This window comes from Geotrypetes seraphini, chromosome 4 (assembly GCF_902459505.1).
Source record: "Geotrypetes seraphini chromosome 4, aGeoSer1.1, whole genome shotgun sequence".
NCBI classification, from domain to species: Eukaryota; Metazoa; Chordata; class Amphibia; order Gymnophiona; family Dermophiidae; genus Geotrypetes; species Geotrypetes seraphini.
Window position 1 is genome coordinate 318,008,718 of NC_047087.1, and position 20,927 is coordinate 318,029,644.

A 20,927-nucleotide genomic window follows, 5' to 3' on the forward strand; every position below is an offset into this window, starting at 1 on the left:
TATTCATAAAAGCAAAAAACAAACAAGAATTATAAAATAATATGATAGTGTGTTCAGTGCCCGAACCCCTGATGACTAAGGGAACCATCATCGCAGCATGATGTTCCCCTTTTTTCACATCAACTAGCAGAACAAAATCAATTGTAATAAATCACTTATCTATAAATCGACAATGTAGTGTCTTCATTGTTGATGATAGCAAAATTGTACTTTATTCCTGCGAGTTGAAAAAAAATTGTGTCTTTACTATCAGCAATATCAGAGTCCAGGTTGGAACACCCAAATCAACATCCATAGAAAATATCAACAGTGAAAAAATCTGTATCTAAAGAAAAAAAAAAATCCCCTTTCAAAATGTTCACATTATTCCTTCTTTCCTCTCCTGGGAACCCAGTTTTAGGGTTCTTCATCTTAGGGGGTTAGGGTAGGGTAATGGGATCTGATATACTGCCTTTCCATGATACAATCAAAGGGGTTTCCATTTATTATATGCAGTCACCAGTCTTCTAGAACCCTCATCTCTCAATATTCTACTACACTCCCTTGTGATTTCACAAATTGATTATTGCAACTCCCTATATCAAGGAATAACTCAAAAAGAAATAAGGTTACAAATTATTCAAAACACAGTAGTTAAATTAATCTATAATGCAAAAAAAATTGACGACGTTACCCCACTCCTAATAAAATCCCACTGGCTCCAGAATTACATATAAAATCCTGCTGCTCATCTTTAAAGGCCAAACTAACACACAATCCCGGATTTATAGACAAGACTTCTCATTCAAACTAGTAAAAATGATAACAGACACCACTCGGATCCTGAAAAAGCACAACGAATGCACCCCATCCGCTCAAACCCTAGCCAATTTCTTTAAAAATAAAATCACCGACCTAAAAGCAACAACACCTTCGCTCAAAACACACACTGAACTCTAATTTGGACCTCACGAACAAGAATCCAGAGCAGACATGCTCTGGGACCATTTTGAGTTCCCAAACTGGCATCAATTCCTAACTCTGTTCAATAAATACACCAAATCAAACTGCCTACTGGATGAATGTCCCCCTAAGATCATGAAAGTTGCTCCACCTGATTTTAAAAAGGAACTATTCACTTGGACTAACGGAACATTCAACGAGGAATTGGGACACATACTGATCACATCTATCCCCAAAGATCAGAAAAACTCAATGGCCCTGACTTCCAACTACAGACCTAAAGCAAGCATCCCCCTATTCACCAAACTACAGGAAGGATTAGTCAACCTGGAACTAGTGAACTACCTAGATAAATTTAACATTCTTAGTGATCATCAATCAGGTTTCAGAAAAGGATAAAGCACAGAAAGTCATAGCTTCCATCCTAAACCACCTCTACACTCTATTCAGCAAAGGTGCTCTGATTTTACAACTAGTTCTTAGTAGTGCGTTCGACCTAGTAGACCATGAAATAATGCTACTATGCCTAGACACAATGGGCCTCTCAGGAAAAGTAAAGAAATGGTTCCAGGAATTTCTAACAAACAGAACATATCGAGTGGCCAGCGATGGGAAATACTCAAACCCATGGAAAAATCCCTCGGGGGTTCCCCAAGGTTCCCCTCTATCATCCACACTATTCAATATTTATATCTCATCCTTAGGCCATCTATTAAAAAAGTTAAACTTAAACTATTACATATACGCAGATGATATAACTATTTTAATCCCCTTAAAAGACATAACAAATGAAATTACAGATCACCTTTCTCACACAATGACTGAAATCAAAAAATGGACAACTGACTTCAAACTGAAACTAAACACAGAAAAGACAAAAGTCTTCCTGGCAAGCCTCAAGGACAAAATTACCAGAACATCGTTACAATTAAATGGCTACAAATACCCAATCTCCAAAATCATAAAAATACTAGGAATCACACTAGACACTCACCTAACCATGGTTGATCACACGAACTTAGTGGTGAAGAAATGCTTCTGTACACTGTGGAAACTCAGGACCATAAAAAAATACTTTGACGCTACATCCTTTAGACTACTGGTGCAGTCCCTGATCCTATCAAGTCTCAACTACTGCAATATCATTTATCTAGGCATCCCAAAGAAAACAGTACAAAGATTAAGAATAGTGTAAAACACAACAGTTCGCTTGATCTTCGGACTGAGGAAAAACGACCACATTAGCCCCTACTACAAAAGGTTACACTGGCTACCAATGGAGGCGCGAATACTGTTCAAGTTTGCCTGTATTTGTTTCAAGCAGATCTGGGGACTAGCACCTTCTTACCTACTACCACATTTCATATTACACAACCCCACACGACCAACCAGAAACCACAACATATTTACATATCCAACAATCACAGGCTGCAAATACAAATCCTTTCTGGACAGGCAAACAGCAGTCCTGGCTGGGAAACTACATTGGCGAAGCCAGACTGACCTACGGCACATTCCGGAAAGCAATTAAAACCGTATTATTTGACATAAACAGAAGCCTCACCACTTACCAAGTTATACTTTCCCGCCCCAACCTCGATGTAATATGCTGTCCTTTTATCTTTTTCCTATGTAATAAGTTATACCCTCACTTCTTGCATTCTGTAATTCGCTGATTGTTCCAGCTTTCTTCAATGTGAACCGCCTAGAAGTCTTACTACTATGGCGGTATAGAAGAATAAAGTTATTATAAAGTTATTATTATTATTCCATCCACACTGTCCAACTAAAACACTTCGATCCAGTAACCAACACCTTCTAATTATTCCTTCCCTACGACACCTATTTTACGATACCACCTACATTGTGGAATTCCTTACCCTCACATCTCCAAGAAATACCTATGGACCTTCCTTTTTTAGGACACATATGACAAGTAATTCTCCAGACTTTAGGAAGAAGGAAGAGCATATCCCCCTTCTTTACTGTCTCTCTCTCCTATCGCAAATTGTACTCCCCCCATCCCCCTTGTTTCATTACGTCACTTACGTCTGTTATTGTCTAATTGAGGTCCCCCTTGATTTTATTTGTTTTGACATTGTAACATAGTAGATGACGGCAGATAAAGACTCGTATGGTCCATCCAGTCTGCCCAACTTGATTCAATTTAAATTTTTAAATTTTTTCTTCTTAGCTATTTCTGGGCAAGAATCCAAAGCTCTACCCGGTACTGTGCTTGGGTTCCTACTGCCGAAAACTCAGTTAAAACCTACTCTAGCCCATCTACACCCTCCCAGCCATTGAAGCCCTCCCCAGCCCATCCTCCACCAAATGGCCATATACAGACACAGACCGTGCAAGTCTGTCTAGTACTGGCCTTAGTTCAATTTTTAATACTATTTTCTGATTCTAGATCCTCTGTGTTCATCCCATGCTTCTTTGAACTCACAGTTTTACTCTCCACCACCTCTCTCGGGAGCGCATTCCAGGCATCCACCACCCTCTCCGTAAAGTAGAATTTCCTAACATTGCCTTTGAATCTACCACCCCTAAATCTCAAATTATGTCCTCTGGTTTTACCATTTTCCTTTCTCTGGAAAAGATTTTGTTCTACGTTAATACCCTTCAAGTATTGAACGTCTGAATCATATCTCCCCTGTCTCTCCTTTCCTCTAGGGTATACATATTCAGGGCTTCCAGTCTCTCCTCATACGTCTTCTGGCGCAAGCCTCCTATCATTTTCGTCGTCCTCCTCTGGACCACTTCAAGTCTTCTTCCGTCCTTCGCCAGATACGGTCTCCAAAACTGAACACAATACGCCAAGTGGGGCCTTACCAATGACCTGTACAGGGGCATCAACACCTTCTTCCTTCTGGCAGCAAGATTGTACACCACTTAGGCAATTTTTTAAGCAGTATATCAAATTTTAAATAAAACTTGGGCTCACAATAAGTTTTTGTACCTGGGGCAATGGAGGGTTAAGCGACTTCTCAAGATCAGAAGGAGCTGCTGCAGTGGGAATTGAACCCAGTTCCTCCCATTCCCAGGCCACTGCGCTATTAGGCTACTCTTTGGATTGCAACCTAGTTTGAGAAGCTCTGCTCATTGCCCTCAGACAAGAGATGGTGTAAAATGCTCTTCCTAGTGATAAAATTGTTAGTCTTCTTTCTAAAATAGAGGAATGATCCATTGTCTAATCTTTCCCACAGGGACTGAACAGGGAGCAGAACTCAAGACCCTGTGCAGAGCCAGACTTCTGACCAAATACGTAACATGGTAAGTTCACTAGAGCGCTCCTCAAATTGGCCAGGCCTAGAATCTGTTAACACCTTTATTTTAGAAACCTGATTCACATTTTACATGTGTAAATACTGGCACTTACATGCACATATTGCATATGTGTGCAAAACTTACATATATAAAACTGCAAAGGGGCTGCTTTGGACACAATGATCATCAACATGTGCCTTCACCATTTCAGTGTCAAGATTTGCACATGTATTAGGCAAAAGTTCCCGTTTCAGGAAAATAGAGGCTTAAATCAAATTTATCAGTTTCAGCTGATTTGCACCTTTATAAGTGTATATACAGTACATGTGCGTTTATGGTGCATTGAATTATTCAAGCAATTTGGAAAGAAAACATTTGCACAATGATTAGAATTCTAAAGATAACCCCTAGCTCTTGTAACTTCATGGTCTTTCCCCGCAGAGAACTAATCTATGAGCACAATTCATATAAAACTTTTATATCCCAATATTGCAATAGACTATGTGCCATTGATTTGGTCTGTGGGATTTTTGTGTTGCAAAACTGAAGCGGTGGCTGAAATTCGCCTGCCAGTTTCAGCCAAAGCTGACCAGATAGAGGTCCCCTCCTGGACCCACTGTGAGCTCTCTCTTGGCATGGGCCACAGGTGATTGCATGCAGTGTGAAGAAACCATCTGTCTTTGCTCCACAGTGTATGGGATAGAACGCCTTAGGCAATCAGATGGAAACTACACAGAATCTGATACTACCAAGGCAGAACTGCTAAACGAATACTTCTGCTCAGTATTCACCTGTGAAGCACCGGGAGCTGGTCCACAACTACAGATAAGAGACAGCCAAAATGACCTGTTTCATGATTACGAGTTTACACCCAGTAGCGTCTACCATGAACTTTCAAGACTCAAAGTAGACAAAGCCATGGGACCAGACAATCTACACCCCAGGGTACTCAGAGAGCTGAGTGAAGTTCTGGCTGAACGACTATCCGTGCTCTTCAACCTTTCCATGCGCACGGGAAAAGTACCCCTAAACTGGAAAACAGCTAACGTAATTCCACTCCACAAAAAGGGCTGCAGAACAGAGACAGAAAATTACAGACCGATGAGTCTTACATCCATAGTGTGCAAACTCATGGAAACACTGATCAAACAGAAACTTGACAAAATTCTAGACGAAGAAAATTTACATGATCCATACCAACACGGATTTACCAGGGGAAGGTCCTGCCAATCTAATCTGATTGACTTCTTTGATTGGGTGACCAATCATCTGGATGCCGGGGAGTCCCTGGACGTGATATATTTGGACTTCAGCAAAGCTTTTGATAGCGTCCCACACCGCAGGCTGTTGAACAAACTAAAATCGATGGGATTAGGGGATACATTCACTACATGGGTAAGGGATTGGCTGGATGGTAGGCTTCAAAGGGTGATGGTAAATGGTACCCCCTCCAAAACGTCAGCAGTGATGAGTGGAGTTCCTCAGGGCTCCGTCTTAGGGCCGATTCTATTCAATTTATTCATAGGAGATTTGACCCAAGGGCTTAGAGGAAAAGTATCAGTTTGCCGATGATGCCAAACTATGCAACATAGTAGGCAAAAGCAGTGTGACTGACTGTATGACGCAGGACCTACGACAGCTGGAACAGTGGTCATCAACTTGGCAGCTAGGCTTCAATGCTAAAAAATGTAAAGTAATGCACCTAGGCAAAAAAAATCCACACAGAACTTACACACTAAATGGTGAAACCTTGTCCAGGACCATGGTGGAACATGATTTAGGAGTGATCATTAGCGATGATATGAAGGCTGCCAATCAAGTAGAGAAGGCTTCGTCCAAGGCAAGACAAATGATGGGCTGCATCTGTAGGGGTTTTGTCAGCAGAAAACCTGAAGTCATAATGCCACTGTACAGATCCTTGGTGAGACCTCATCTCGAGTATTGTGTTCAATTCTGGAGACCGGAAAGACGTGTTGAGAATTGAGTCGGTTCAGCGAATGGCTACCAGGATGGTCTTGGGGCTCAGGGATCTCACGTATGAAGAAAGGTTAAAAAAACTGCGGATGTACTCACTGGAGGAGCGAAGAGAGAGGGGGGACATGATTGAGACCTTTAAGTATATCACGGGGCGTATAGAGGTGAAAGATGATATCTTCAGTCTTACAGGACCCTCAGTAACCAGAGGACACTCGCTGAAAATCAGGGGAGGGAAATTTCAAGGTGATGCTAGGAAGTACTTCTTCACCGAAAGGGTGGTCGATCATTGGAACGAGCTGCCTCAGCAGGTGATTGAGGCCAACAGCGTGTCAGATTTTAAGAGAAAATGGGATATTCATGTGGGATCTATAGGGGAGTAAGAATCAGGGAGTGGGTCATTGGTATGGGCAGACTCGATGGGCTATGGCCCTTTTCTGCCGTCAATTTCTATGTTTCTAAGTGTAATCCTGGGAGCAAGACAACTAAAGGTAGAACTAGAGGCATGAGTTGTGGTTGCAGGGTAAGAGACTTGGCAGCAATATCAGGCAAAATTTTTTCACAGAAAGGGTGATGGATGCCTGGAATGCCCTTCCAAGGGAGGCAGGGAAGATAAAAACAGTGATGGAATAAACACAGAACACTATTGGCAGATTGGATAGACTGGGCAGGTCTTTATCTGCTGAAATTTGCTATGTAAAGTTATGCCATTCGCAGGCAGAATTCTTCATCTGCAATTACACTCTACCAAGCAGTTCCATTAATAGACTCATAATGGGGAAAAGGCCTTGGTAAAGAGCTTTTGGTTTTCATATGTAAATAAATTCTAACTGAAGTCTTTGGTGGAACTGTTTGTAGTAACTAAGCAAGCTTGAAAATATAAATTGTATTAATTATTTTTGTGTATTTTGTTGAGAATAAGTTCTGTTTCAATTTAGGAGGCCATGAAAGAAACCTACTTCCCTACCACCAAGGCTGTCTGAAAGTGGGAGAGACACTGTATGGAAGAGCACATGCTACAACTCAACACAACAGGGAGAGGCTAGAGACTGGTACAAGGCCTTACAGTGTCTATGCTAAATTCTTACCTTGGGCAGTTTGTACACTGCAACAGCCTCTAGGGACGGAGGTCCAAATTGCAGCTGAGAAGGCCAACAACTCCAATTGGCTGTCTCACTTAGAAGAGCTCTCACTTATAGTAAGTTGGGTTTCTAAGACCAAGAGCCATCTGTATTTTCCTCTTTCTTAGTTTGGACAAGCAGAAGGGATGGGTTGGTGTGGAGATGATGTCCTCTGAAAGGTCGATTAATGCTGTCATACTCTGTATCTATAACTGTGCTCCTAGATTATGTATCATGTCAGCTTGTGGATCAGGTAATGTCATGGACTATGTCACATTCTATTTTTGTAAAGCAACGACAGATACCCTGTGTTGTAGAAGCATGTGATGTCATGCCTTGGGTCACATTCTGAGCTCTATAATGCAGTCATATATATCCGTCTCATGGACCATATGACATCACATTCCAGTCTGCAATGCAATCTTAGATACTGGTGTTATGAATCACATGTTACAGTCATAGATATCCATCTCATGGGGGTCACTTTTCATGGTCTATAACGCAATCTTTGATACTGTTCTTTGCGCTGAATTATGGACTACATGGCATCACATTCCATGATCTGTAATGCAGTCTTAAGATACTGATATCATTGGCAATGTTCCCTTTTGTGTTAGTCACAGATGTCCAGGTCCTGGATCACATAATATTACTATTATTTCTATAGTGCTGCCAGACACACACCGCACTGTCCATATCATGTGTTGTCTCGTAGCCTATGTTTTGTAGTGCAGTCAAAGACTCGTACCCTGGCTCATATGCTGTGATATGTTCCATGTCACATTCTGTACTCTGTATTGCAGTGATGGAGATCCAGCTTAGCTGAAGGAAACATCAGTGCAGGATTTAGACTTGGTGAAGTCCTAATTTCTATAAAGCTTGAAGGTCCCTTCTTAATAAGCAATATGTAAATGGAATTTTTAAAATAATTTTAGCGTGCATTAATGTATATGTATATATATAAAGCTGAAAAAATTTGTAATTTGGATCTCTTTTATTAATATAAGTAATAATAAACTTGTTTGCAAAATCAGAAAACTGATAAGCCTGAAAACAAGAAATTTGTGCTTAAAATATTACCTAAATTCATTACATATGAAGCCATTTTAAAAGTACAGATGAAAATAATTTCCACCTCTCGAACATTTAAATAAGTTTGAGAAAAAAACACACCAAATTTTCAGACTCGCTCCATCCTCTCCCAGCAGCATCTCCGTGCAGGGACAGCGCATGAAGCGTAGCTGATTTGCAACCTTCTCTCTGACATCAGAGGGAAGGATTGTGGGCCAACCACGTGCAGCGTGTAAATGGCTGCATGCGCTGTCCCTGCACAGAGTTGCTGCTGGGGGAGGATGGCGCGAGTCTGGCTCTGACAAAGTAACAAGAGACGGCTTCGGGGGTAGGGGTGGAGCGGCGGGCCAGCAGACAGGCAGGCAGGGATCCCCAGCGGTGCAACTTAATTTTTGGACAAAGGCTGGAATGCAGAAAGGGGGAGGGGGCATGAACGCGACACATAAAGGGGGACATGAATATGGGACACAGAATGGAGAAAGGAAGGGGACACTAACTTGGGGCATAGGGGAAAAGGGAATAGAAAGGGAAAATTGTTAGGCATAAGTGTGAGTGAGAGATGGTGCACATGGGGAAAGGAGAAAGGAAAATTGGGCATGGAGAGAGAGAGAGGAGTGAGGTAGAGATTGGGGAATAGAAGGATGAGAGGGAGAAATGTTGGATATGGTGATGGAGAGGTACCAGAGGGACAAACTGAAGGGGATGCAAGGGGGAGGAACGTTGGACATAGTGATGGAGGGAGAGATGTGGCATGGTGCTAGAGAGGGGTGATAGAAGGAGAAATGGGCATGGGTCTAATGGGCAGTGGTGAAAAATGATCTGGTGGATGAGAGAGGAAGAAAAGTTGGACTCATGGAGGGACAGAGAGAGATGTTGGTTGGGGAATGGAATGAGGTTTGGAGGAGAGGAAGCATGCAGGAGACTCATGAAATCACCAGACAACAAAGGTAGGAAAAATGATTTCATTTTCAATTTAGTGATCAAAATGTGTCAGTTTTGAGAATTTATATCTGCTGTCTATATTTTGCACTATATTTATCTATTTTTCTATAGTTGTTACTGAGGTGACATTGTATATTTTAAAGTCATCTACCTTGACATCTTTGAAACTCCCCCAAATATAAATGATAACATTTTCTCTGTGTACAGTGTGCTTTTGTGTTTTTAAAATTTTGTGGTTACCATTGTGTATTAATAAGATTATATTGGTGTAAATGAAAAATGGACGGAAGAAATTGCATTACAATTAGTACTATTATTATGGGGGTGGAGTCAGGGGCGGGGGTACTCAGTTGGTATTTGCTAGGCTTAGGGAGTACTTGGCTTGAAGAAATTGAGAAGCTCTGTCCTAGCAAACACTGACCTGGGGTACAGTTCCTATCCCTGGAGAGCTTGCAATCTAAGGGCTCCTTTTACTAAATGGTGCTAAAGGTTTTTAGTGTAGGATAGCGAGGTAAACGCTCTGACACTCATAGAATTCCTATGAGCGTCAGAGCATTTATCTCACCAGTCCATGCTAAAAACCTCTAGCACCGTTTAGTAAAACCCAGCGTAAGTTTGTACTTGAGGCAGTGGAGGATTAAGGGAGTAGCCCAAGAATGCAAGGAGTGACAGTGGGATGGATCTGAACCCTGGCTTCCCTGGTTCTCAGTCTGCTGCCTTACTCTTCCAGTGAAAGGGGATTTATGGAGGGCTTCCTTACTGGCCACTCTTAGTTTTGAGCAGGACCTGAATATAGTTTTTAAACTTTACTTTTTTGAGTCTGGATATTCCTGACCTTTCTAGATCAGGAAAGAAGAACATTGTTTCTGAAGTTTCAGCCTGATATTTTGACTCTGGGTGCTACCTATATACTCCATTTTCCTTGTCAATATATTAAGATTTAAAATGCGACATATCTAGATCTTTATTTATTGTGATCAAGTTCAACTGAGAACTTTTCTTGATCCTAAGCAGTCTGAACATAATGTTCCAGTACAGGTTAGGCCTAGTGATGACAGCTTCATTAGTGGAGTGAATTGCTAGCTAGTTTAATTAAGTTGAGGATTGCAGGATTTTTTGGGATTATTAAATATAATTTCTCTGTAACATGCTCCTAGATTTACAACTCTCTCCCCATTTTCTTATGGTATAATGGAAAATTAGGTTCCTACCTTGTTAATTCTCTTTCTGTTATAAAACATAGGACTCTGTACTGTAACTTCCTTCCCCTTAGTTGCAAACTTTGCAGAAGGGTGTCACTCAAATCTTCCAACTCGTCCCCTTCTGCACTGGAGAACAGTTCTCTCTTCAGTTAGTGCCAAAGCAATCAAACTCCACTGAAACAGAAGAAAGGAGGAGAGGCATGGGGAACTTCCCTAGCAACAAACACACTCTGTTCTGCTCTGTAACGTATAACACAAGAACCATGATTAACAACAATTAACCAATCAAGCACATGAGTAGCTAGGAACCAACCTGCTAAGTGCAACAAGGAGGACCCATAAGAACTCCAAAGGATAAAGGGAAAAGGTGCCCCCATGTTCTTATAGTTTACTCCTTCTGAATCTTAGACAGGAGAAGACGTCCAGTGTTGGAGCCAGCAATGTCTGAGGCTGTATACAGGCAAATTGTGAATCTCCATAGGGTGAGCCGTACAGAATCCTGTGTCTTCCATTCTGTTGCAAAGATATAGGATTCTGTACTGTAGCTGACATATCAAAGCAGTGGCAGACATCTAGGGAGGGACAGATGAACCTGTCTGCAAAACTAAGGATCCAAAAGAGGCTTCCTCCCAAGCCACCACATCCACTTTGTTGAACCTCAAAAAGGTATGGCGAGTAGACCAGGAAGCTGCTCTACAGATTTCATCAGGAGAAACAGCCCAGGATTCCGCCCAGGAAGCAGCCACGCCTATTGTCGAATGAGCTGCGATTGAGATAGGAGGCTGTTTCCACAGGCAATGTAGAAAGAAGAAATTGCCATATGAATCCATCTAGCAATCGAAGCCTTGGAAACTGGCTTGCCCCATCTCAACTGACTGGTCGGAGAGGCGCAAATCATTAGTCCTCTCCAGGTAGTGAAGCAGGACTCTGCACACATCCAGCCTCCGCAAAATCCTGTTCTGCTTTGCTGAACCATCGGCATGAAAGGCAGGTAAGCAGATCTCTTGAGTGATGCGGAAAATGGCTGCCACCAGAAAATTAGCATCAAAAACAGCCCTTGGGAGCTTAACTGAAAAACAAAAATATCAAAAAGGGTTTTAGAGGTGGGGGAGCCTAATCTTAACCCCCAAAACCCTCGAATCTGGGTTTTTTCAGATTCCCCCCCCCCTGATTTTCTCCATAGGGAATAATGGGAGTACTCACTTCTGATGCCTGTCAGCTTGCAGCAGCCTTCCTGCAGAGAAAGGATTTCTGTCTCAGAGAATACCAGGAATAAGTCCACTGCTGGAAAACTTCTGGCTGCCAGTCAGGTGGACCCTGACCACGGACTCCAACCCCTGCAAATCCATGTGACGCATTGGTGAGTGGGGGAGGGGGAATTTGCAGCTGGCTTCCCGATTCCCAAAGGGTTGTTACACAGGGGCACTCAGCCTGGGCTCAAGCCTCTGATAAATCAGCAGGCGAGAAAGCTCCCATGGGAATGGACCCCGAGCTCCTGATGGGACACAAAGCAGGCTGGTTCTACAGGTACTCGATGTGAGACGGGACTGCATCCTTTCCCCAGCAGAGTAAGCCCAAGAAGGGGACTTCCGAGCACCAAAGTCTTACAGAAAAATAGAAAACCAATGGCAAAAATACCTGAAAAGAAGAGTTTCCAAGTTTCCAAGTTTATTGGTTTTTAATATCCCGACCATCAAACAATTGTCTGGCCGGTTAACAATCAGCTTAAAAAAAAAAGAATTAATAGTAATAGGATGTGAATGGAAATATCTTAAATTAAACATAAATGACAAAGACTTGACATACTTGAATGTGAGGAAATTGTGGGGGAAGGGAAAAAAAGTTACATTGTATAGAAGAAATGGAGAGAGTGGGGAGGGGATGAACATGAGGAGGGGGGAACGTTAATGTAATGAATAATGGATACTTGTCTAATGAATGAAAAAAAAATGAAAAGAGCAGAGCAGATCAGAATTTGCTTGCAGAAGGAAAAACTGAAGAGGGAGCTGTTCTCTAGTGCAGAAGGGGAGGAGCTGGAAGATTTGAGTGACACTCTTTTGCAAAGTTCATAACTACGGGGAAGTAACAGCTACAGTACAAAATCCTATGTCTTTGCAACAGAATTTATAAATATGTGGAAGTTACTTTAGGTCTGATCTTTTAAAAATTGCCTTATAAGAAGAGCCTGGTGTGGTCTCAAAAGCTCACAGAGATTACCTCTGCATTATTCTTAGGCAGGTTCAAAACAAGGGATGAGAGCCTGAAAATGATGCAGAGCTTCGAGCCCCAGTATCTTTGAGGGGTTACTGTGCTGCCCTGATTTTTGAGGGACAACAGTTATCTGACAGGCAGGCTAGTGTGAGTGTGCGCAGTCCTCTTTCACCGACAGAAGCTTATGGATAAAGTAGCAACATCAGAAATGCCACGCTTAATCTAAAGGCAAATTAATGGTTTTGTCACCACATTCACAAGTGCAACACAAGCAAGGAGTAAAAGACACCCCCCGAAGGGCGTGCGATGCTAAAGCGCAAGACAGATTTTCTGGTACCTATGAATCAGCAGTGGTAGCAGAAACACAAACAATAACCTTTCATAAATAAAATCCTGTTCTATTTAGTGCTAACAGGTGGTTTGTGTGGGGTTTTGGGTGTCAGATTAACTGGGAAAGCAGCCTCTATTTGTTCTCATAGGATATCCAGTGCATTGTATTAAACACATGCACATCGGATCTCATTTTCTTCGAAGGTCCGGATGAATGGCTCTCGAGGTTCCTGTACTGTGGCAAGGCACCTGAACCAGGCACTTTCTTACACTCTGAGCAGATACCAGACAAGAGCATTGTAAATGTACATTCTCCTTATAATACACACGAGCTCCATGTTCAGTTTAACATAGTCTTTGCAAATCCAGAGACGCAATTATCCTCATACATCGTGCCAAAAGAGGTGCCGGACACTGTCACATGTAGCCCATGTTGCTTTTTGTTTCCCACCTTTTCTTGGCTTCGAATCTGAAATGAAGTAGACGATGTATATGTCACAGAAAATCTCACAGAGTAGACCTAAAAAAGCCTATACATTACCCAGAAATCTCACTTCAGCTTTGTGAACTCTGAAGAGCCTCCATTTCTACTACCATGTCATATCATATGATACAGACACTGCAAAGATTTGAATCATACAGCCTATAATTGCTAGCGCTCACGTGCCGACCACCTTCCTTCTTCATGAAAACTAGGGCTGCCTAAAACTCAGAGCATCACTAAATCACATAAGAGTTTTCTCTGCCCTCAAAGTAACTGAGAGAGGCATCCTGCAGAGCTCAGTGGGCAGATTTATGGGAAGGCAAAGCCTTTAACATATGATTGATTCCTACTGCAGTACCGTGGGAAAGCAGAAACAACCCTGCACAAGCTGTTTCTTCTCCCAAACAGCTGGAACAAGCACCATTTCATTTGTTTCATTGTAAGAAAAGCACAGTGCTGTTGAGCTTGGAGGGAACAGTAGGTAATAGCCACAACAATGAACAATCATATCGAGTTAACTTGATGCCTGGGGAAATAAAGTGACCAGAGCTGGGATTAGAGCTTCAGAGCAACTTCCTAGAAAAAATGGTTTTCTAAATGGCAAACAAATAAACATCATGTGCACCAGCGATTCCCAAACCTGTCCTGGGGCAATCGTGGCCAGTCAAGCTTTCAGGATACCCATGAGGCGGCAACGTATGCAAACGCACTGTGGATATCCTGAAAACCTGAGTGGCTGAGGTTTGGGAATCACTGATTTGCAGTGACAGAAAACCCCCCAGTTCACACCACGGCAGTCAGCTGCCACCATTTTCCGAATTGTAACAGGATCACGCAGCGACAGACTTCACCATTAAAGGGACTTTCTTGCCCAGGGAGGTCCTGAAGCTGTGGCAATTCCTGTAGACCTACAATACTCCACTGGTGTCCTCTTCATAGGCTGCATTTTGAAAGAGAGTGGAGTTTGCCTCTGGTTCTACTGCTTAAGGGTCAGGCGGCCAAATTTGGAAGCACATCCTTATTTGGCAGGCCTTGTTTCCATCTAGTGTCCTGTTGCAAGACACCGAGGTAGGATAGTGAATGACCTAGGGCGGGTTCCTAAGGGAATGGCAAAATATTCTGTGCATTAACAAACCTTTTTACCACCCTGTGGAAGTGGCAAAAAGACTACTTTCGTGTTTAAAAAAATCTGCTATTACCAGGCCCAGGTTGGCATCTCCTTTGGGCCTATTCTGTACAAGCCAGCTCCAAGTCCCTCCTCCTGATGCAACTTCCTGTTTCATTCACACACTTTTTTTTTTTTTGGTTCATATGTCTGTGATGTATAAGTCCACTTTTTTGAGGCTGCTTGTAACTCCTAACTCTTATTCACCTGTTCAGAAACTTTGTCTGTTTTAATCATGCCCACAATAAGTAATTCCTTAATCCCTTATTTGTCCTGCTTGTCTGTTTTGATGAGCCTGTAAGCTCTGTTTAGCAGAGATTGTCTCTTACGGGTTTAATGTATAGCGTTGCACAAGTCTAATGACTAGTAGTGGTCTCTGCTTTATTCTGTTAACTGCCTTTAATCTGGTACAAATGGGTAGTCAAAAACTGAATGAATGTATAAATAGTATTTCTCAGGAAGACTTTGAGGGCTCTGAATGGATCTGGGATGGGAAAGGGGGGTTTTCTTTTAAATTCTGTCACTCAGCCCAGTTGGTTTTCAAAGACTTTGATCTAGTTGGCTAAGTCCACGTAGATCAAACTGACGAGAAATACCTAGAGTATAGTTGCCACCTCTCCTCTGTGATTGCATTAAATCAGCACGCAAAAAGAATGATGCTTTTACATTTAATAAGTGTTTAGACAATTTGGAGTCTTTTTAAAGTATCCAACTTGCCCTCTTGGATGAGGTTATAATGGGTCAACGATAGGCAGACGTAGGCAAGTTGCTCAACCTTCTTTATCGTCTCTTGTGAGGGAGGTGCTGGGGGCTTGAAAGCAAGATCGACCTCCAGCAACTGACATACACATAGCTGGTATGAAGACTAACATGCAACCGCCAGAATTCTCCAACTTTTGGAGCTGTGTGTCAAACGAGAAGTGTCATAGATTCTTGTTGAAGGCAATGTCTCCAACTAAGATAGTTTTGCACATACCATGACAGTTAATGAACATCACTCCTAAAGAGTATGAGCTCAGTCTCTCAAACTGACTGCTTCTTTCTGGAGTTTTGAAGATATTTCCCGTACAGGCAAATTTATTCAGGTATGCCTCAAAATTCCTTTGAAGCAGCCTGGGGACCCAGAATGATGAAAATAGTTGTGTATCTTTCTGCTACATTTTCTTGGTACTTGAAGATGTAGATCTCTACAAAAGAGCCACTGAATAATTGCTTGGGACTGACACCTCTATGATCAATGCCATTCTGGTATTTTCTTTTTTTTCTTCACCACTATGTCGTTTCCTTGTACCAAGATTGTTTGTATTGGCTGGAATACTCTTAAGGTTATGATTCCAATGCTTTTACAAAGTTTCCAATGGATGAAACATGCTACCTTATTGTGCCTTTTTCTCTAGAAATTTTTGGCCACCAAAATTTTGCAGCCAGTTGAGATGAGTGACCATTTCCAGCTCTATCTTATAGGACCTATAGATGCATGTTGCACGTTTTTTTTCAATGCTTGTTGCCAGCCTGATGTTCTGGGTTGCAACTATTGCTCATCCTTAGGTTTAAATTCACTTCTCCTTACCATTCATGTGGCTGGTTTGAATCAACAAATGGTTCCTGGAGTAATATTTTGTAGTTCCCGCTGTCCTTATGCATTTGCCATATATTTTTCCTTGCTTACTGACCTAATTCCTTGAAGATTTTTTTCACTTCCTTCATAAATTCCTTTCTTACCTTCCCTTGTAGGATTTGTGGATTCCGTCTTCTCTTTGGAATACTTATTCAAGTTTAAATGATGGAAATGGATTCTGGAAGTTCTTCTTCATATTTTGACACCTTTTTCACATTTGCATCTGATAACAATAAACCTGGAGGCCTTTAATAGTAGCTTAATAAATACAATCTATTTCTATGAAACCCATTCCTTCTTCAGTTCAAAGAATACACAGTCTTGGCATATACTCATTCTTATAAATGACCTCCTGGGCATGGAGGAGCTTTCTTGGTCAACAACCAGTTTTTTAAGGTCTTTAAAAGTCCAGTCTACTATTCTAAAGCTTTGTGACAATGCAGGAATTGCCAGTTAATGGCCTATAGCTTTTTCTGTAATGCTAATGCACTCTTCAATATCAATTTTAGTCTTCTAAAATATTTATCACTATTCTTTTCTCTCAGTGTTGCTCATTCATCTACTCCTTGATATTTATATACACCTTCCTGCTGAAGTACCTTTATCTCACAGTCATCAGTCAAAGGGATGATTTCAGTTTGCTCAACTTTCTTCTCACCTTAGCAGATATGTCCAGACCAAAAAGTCATCTTGATGACATCTGAGAAGCTTTTCACTACTTGGAGTTGTTCTATTAACTGTTCGCCACCAAAACTATAGAGCTTCAAGTTATCTACAAAGAGAAAGTGTAACGCAACCTCTGGATCACTGGCATCTTTGGTAGAAAGGCTAAACCCACAGCACAAAGAATTAACGAGTACTCAGTGGATTAAGTGCCAAACAGAATTAGGGACAGAGAGACCCCTCACTGGAGCATGACATCGGTATGTTGCAAGTGGAGAGTGGTTTGCCACATTTTCATGGTGAACTTGATGCATTTCATCAATCAGAAGATCCCAAAAGAGTAAAACAGATTTTATGCTACTTATCCTAGAAATAAGCAGTGGATTTTCCCAAATCCATCTTAATAATGGCTTATGGACTTTTCTTTTAAAATTATCCAAACTTTTTAAAAATCCAGTTCAACTGCCTGCTTTTACCACATTCTCTGGCAATTTATTCCAGAGGTTTTTAATTACACGCCGAGTGAAGAAATATTTTTCCACTGTCTTTTAAATTTATTACTTAGTAGCTTCATTCCTCTTTTGGGATCTTGCCAGGTACTTGTGATCTGGATTAGTCACTGTTGGAAACATGATGGACCTTTGGTCTGTCCCAGTATAGCAATGCTTATGTTCTTATGAATATTACTTGGATATCCCTTTAGAAGTAGTGTTTGGTTTGTTATTAGCCACTGCTGTGCTAAGTCTGACTGCAAAATCTGTCAGGTTCTGGTGGAGTGATGTTAATTATTTGAGCCAAAAAATAGTCACTCTGAGCCAGGACTTTTCCAGTTTGATGCTCGTTTCAACCTATTTTTCACTTCTTCTGTGGCTACATCAGTAGGGTTACCAGACATCTGGGAAAACCCAGACATGTACTCTTTTTAGAGGACTTTCCGGGCTCCCAGACAGACTTTCCAAAACCCGGCATTTGTCCAGGGTTTGGAAAGCCCCGACGAGCTCCGTGTGGCATCACACACATCCGTCAATTCTCCAGGCCCTCCAAACGTGGCTGGAGCTCATCCGGAAGAAGAGAGGAGGAGGCTTTGTGTGTGTGTGAGGGGGAAGGGGGGCTGGAGGCAGAACAGGGCGGGGTCATGTGTCTGGGGAAAAATATGATAACCCTATACATCAGGTCACTCCATTACTTTGATGCTTGCTTTTTCCAGATTCTCATATACAGGGTGGCTGCTCTGCTTCTCGGTTGTGGACTACAAAGTCCCTATTTAAGCTTCTCCAGAATGTTTCTGTTTTGGTTGGTGGTATTTGGAGCTCTATCCCAGTTCCCTGTAGAACTGTTTTGGGTTTTCTCTCAACAGTTTATTTTGATCTCTCTCTTTTCTGTTCTCTTCATATCTCCGTTATTTTCTTCTTCTTTGAGGAGCCATCAATTAGTTTTCTCCTCAGTTCTACACTCAGATGTTTTATATAAGCTGGGAGATTGAGATTTCACACTTCTGTCCTAAAAAGAATCAATGCTACCTGCAGCAACCCCTCGCCTATGGCAGGCAGAACTTTTTAATCATTCTTTTGTCTTAGTATTGCTTTTGGCACTGGTTCAGTGATCTTGGACTTCTTACAATCTTCAAAATAAGACCATACTAGCTTGTACAATTGGATCAATTTGGGTAACATCTGGAAACAGATGTTACAATTTGCCATATCATGATACTCTAACAACACTTACAGCAAGTGTTATAATGATTGACATCTGCTGCCTCCAGACCAGGCAAAACTTGAAAAATCAATGACGTAAAACTAAAGGAAAAAGTGTGTCGGTAAAGGCAAGAAGGGCAAAGCCACAGAAACAAGGTAAAGGCCAAGAAACCTGACTGCAGATTGAAAGGCCAAAGAGACAAGGCGGCAAACTGATTTGGAACAAAGCTATGGAAAGCTGAAGTGGGGGACAGCAAAAGCTGAAAAACATATTCATTTCCCTTGTGAAGAGATTTCGGTTGGCTCTAAGCAGAGCATAGTCCATCTCACGATTCAACTTACCCCCAAGCAAGCTTCCTCTTCTTCTGAGCTTCTTGTGAAGCCTCTTCCTCTTGCTTAGCTTTCATAAAGTTACGGCAAGCTACAGCGTGGGCAATTTTTACACCCATCTAAAAAAAGAGAAATATGATCATTAAAAAGCACAAATGAGAATATTTTTCAAAAAAGCATCTGTAAACACGTCTCGGAATAAGCCTTCTTCTTCCCCCTGCTGCCCTGCCACACAGTGTTAGAGTCTCATTTCAGTTTTCTCATTTGGTGAGAGAATTTCATTCATTCCATCCATCGGTACTCATACAACTCATTTTCCTATCAGAGGCCTTTAACACTACACTGGAAGCTCACTCATTTCCCATATTTCCATTCACAGGCAATGCAGCAGTTATTTCACATATCATAAATTATGTCTGCCTACTGAACATAGTAGAAAACAGAACAAAAAATCAAAATAACCCATCCGATGTGCCCAATTCTTGATGTTATGCTATTAGAGATTTGTATTCTGCCAGATCCCCACAAAACAGGTTCAGAGCGGGTCACAATAATATAGTAATACGTCCTTCTAAACATAAAAGTCATGGATTTTAATTTCTTTTTTTTTCTTCACCAAAAAACCATATAAAAAGGAATAAGTACATAAGAATTGCCATACTGGCACAGACTGAAGGTCCATCTGGCCCAGTATCCTGTTTCCAACAGTCGCCAACCCAGGTCCCAAGTACCTGGCAAGATTCCAAAGAGTAGCAACATTCTAGAGCTGAGATTGTGATGTCATAATGCCTCATTCCACCAATGCCCAAGAGCCAACCTCATCAGTGATGTCACAATGGCTTCATTGTCCTAGACTTGGCTCACATAAGAACATAAGAGCTGCCGTGCTGGGACAGTCCGAAGGTCCATCAAGCCCGTATCCAGTTTCCAACAGTGGCCACCCAGGTCTCAAGTACCTAAGTAGATCCCAAGCAGCAAAATAGATTCTATACTGCATATCCTAGGAATAAGCAGTGGATTTCCCCAAGACATCTCAATAATGGCCTATGGACTGCTCTTTTAGGAAAAAAAAGCCAAGCCTTTTTTAAACCCTGCTAAGCTAACTGATGTTACCACATTCTCCAGCAGGCTTTAACTGTTTGATAACAAATCGATTTTCAATATACAGATTTAAGTTTAATTCCTTTCATTGATGGAAAAGATAATAATAAACAGTCCTGATTACAACTCTTAGTGAAGCCACCCAGCACCTGAAATAGGGAAAACTTTCTGGCACCTCCTCTCGTAGAGTTTTAAAGACCAAACAACAAACTAAATCTATAATTTGACCAGGATCCAGTGAAGGTTCACCAACAAAGGTGTAACATGGTTATTTCCACACTGCAAGGATACATCCCAATTGCCCATCCTTATCCAGCGTTTGTACTCTACCAGTTTAGACATATGAGCATGCAAGAACCCTCAATTCAAAACCTAATACCCCTACCTTTCTATATTTAGCACACTGTCAGACAAGGTAAGCCATTTGAATGCCTGTTTTTTTTATCAGGATTTCTAATACTCCACTCTGCATTCATTCTTGCAGCCCCAACATTTATTACCAAGTACAATACATCACACGTCTCTGCTCTCTCTCCACATTTTGTAACTAATGAACTCATATATACTATAACAATTTACAATAAAGAAAATCAAATAATGAAACAAAGAGGGCATAGGATAAGCAGACAGAATCCTTAAGTTCAAGTCTCTCCACCACCTGCTCCACGAGGCCAATGCACGCATCCTACATCCTTTCTATGAAAAACCATATTTCCCTCATGTTGTTCTGGAGTCTCTGCTGGCTGACTGGATGTGCTAGATGGTCTTTCTTCTAGAAATTTCCTTCCATGAGAAAGGCACAGATTTTG

The 20,927-nt window shown here is 41.6% G+C and overlaps 2 protein-coding genes across 2 annotated transcripts in view; one reads left to right on the top strand and one right to left on the bottom strand.

Annotated features, from left to right (window-relative positions):
• The window catches only part of LOC117359225, a 313,075-nt gene extending 304,614 nt beyond the window's left edge, over positions 1-8,461 (top strand). Inside the window, exons 22-23 of the mRNA XM_033941598.1 lie at positions 4,152-4,218; positions 7,125-8,461. Of these exons, the coding sequence (XP_033797489.1) occupies positions 4,152-4,218; positions 7,125-7,134 (77 nt within the window). The 3' untranslated portion in view covers positions 7,135-8,461. The remainder of the gene's footprint in view (positions 1-4,151; positions 4,219-7,124) is intronic.
• Positions 8,462-12,277: 3,816 nt separating this feature from the next.
• The window catches only part of FAM204A (family with sequence similarity 204 member A), a 72,165-nt gene continuing 63,515 nt past the window's right edge, over positions 12,278-20,927 (bottom strand). The window contains exons 7-8 of the mRNA XM_033943288.1: positions 19,030-19,136; positions 12,278-13,532 (exon numbers count right to left, since the gene is read on the bottom strand). Coding sequence (XP_033799179.1) covers positions 13,481-13,532; positions 19,030-19,136 — 159 coding nt within the window. The 3' untranslated portion in view covers positions 12,278-13,480. The remainder of the gene's footprint in view (positions 13,533-19,029; positions 19,137-20,927) is intronic.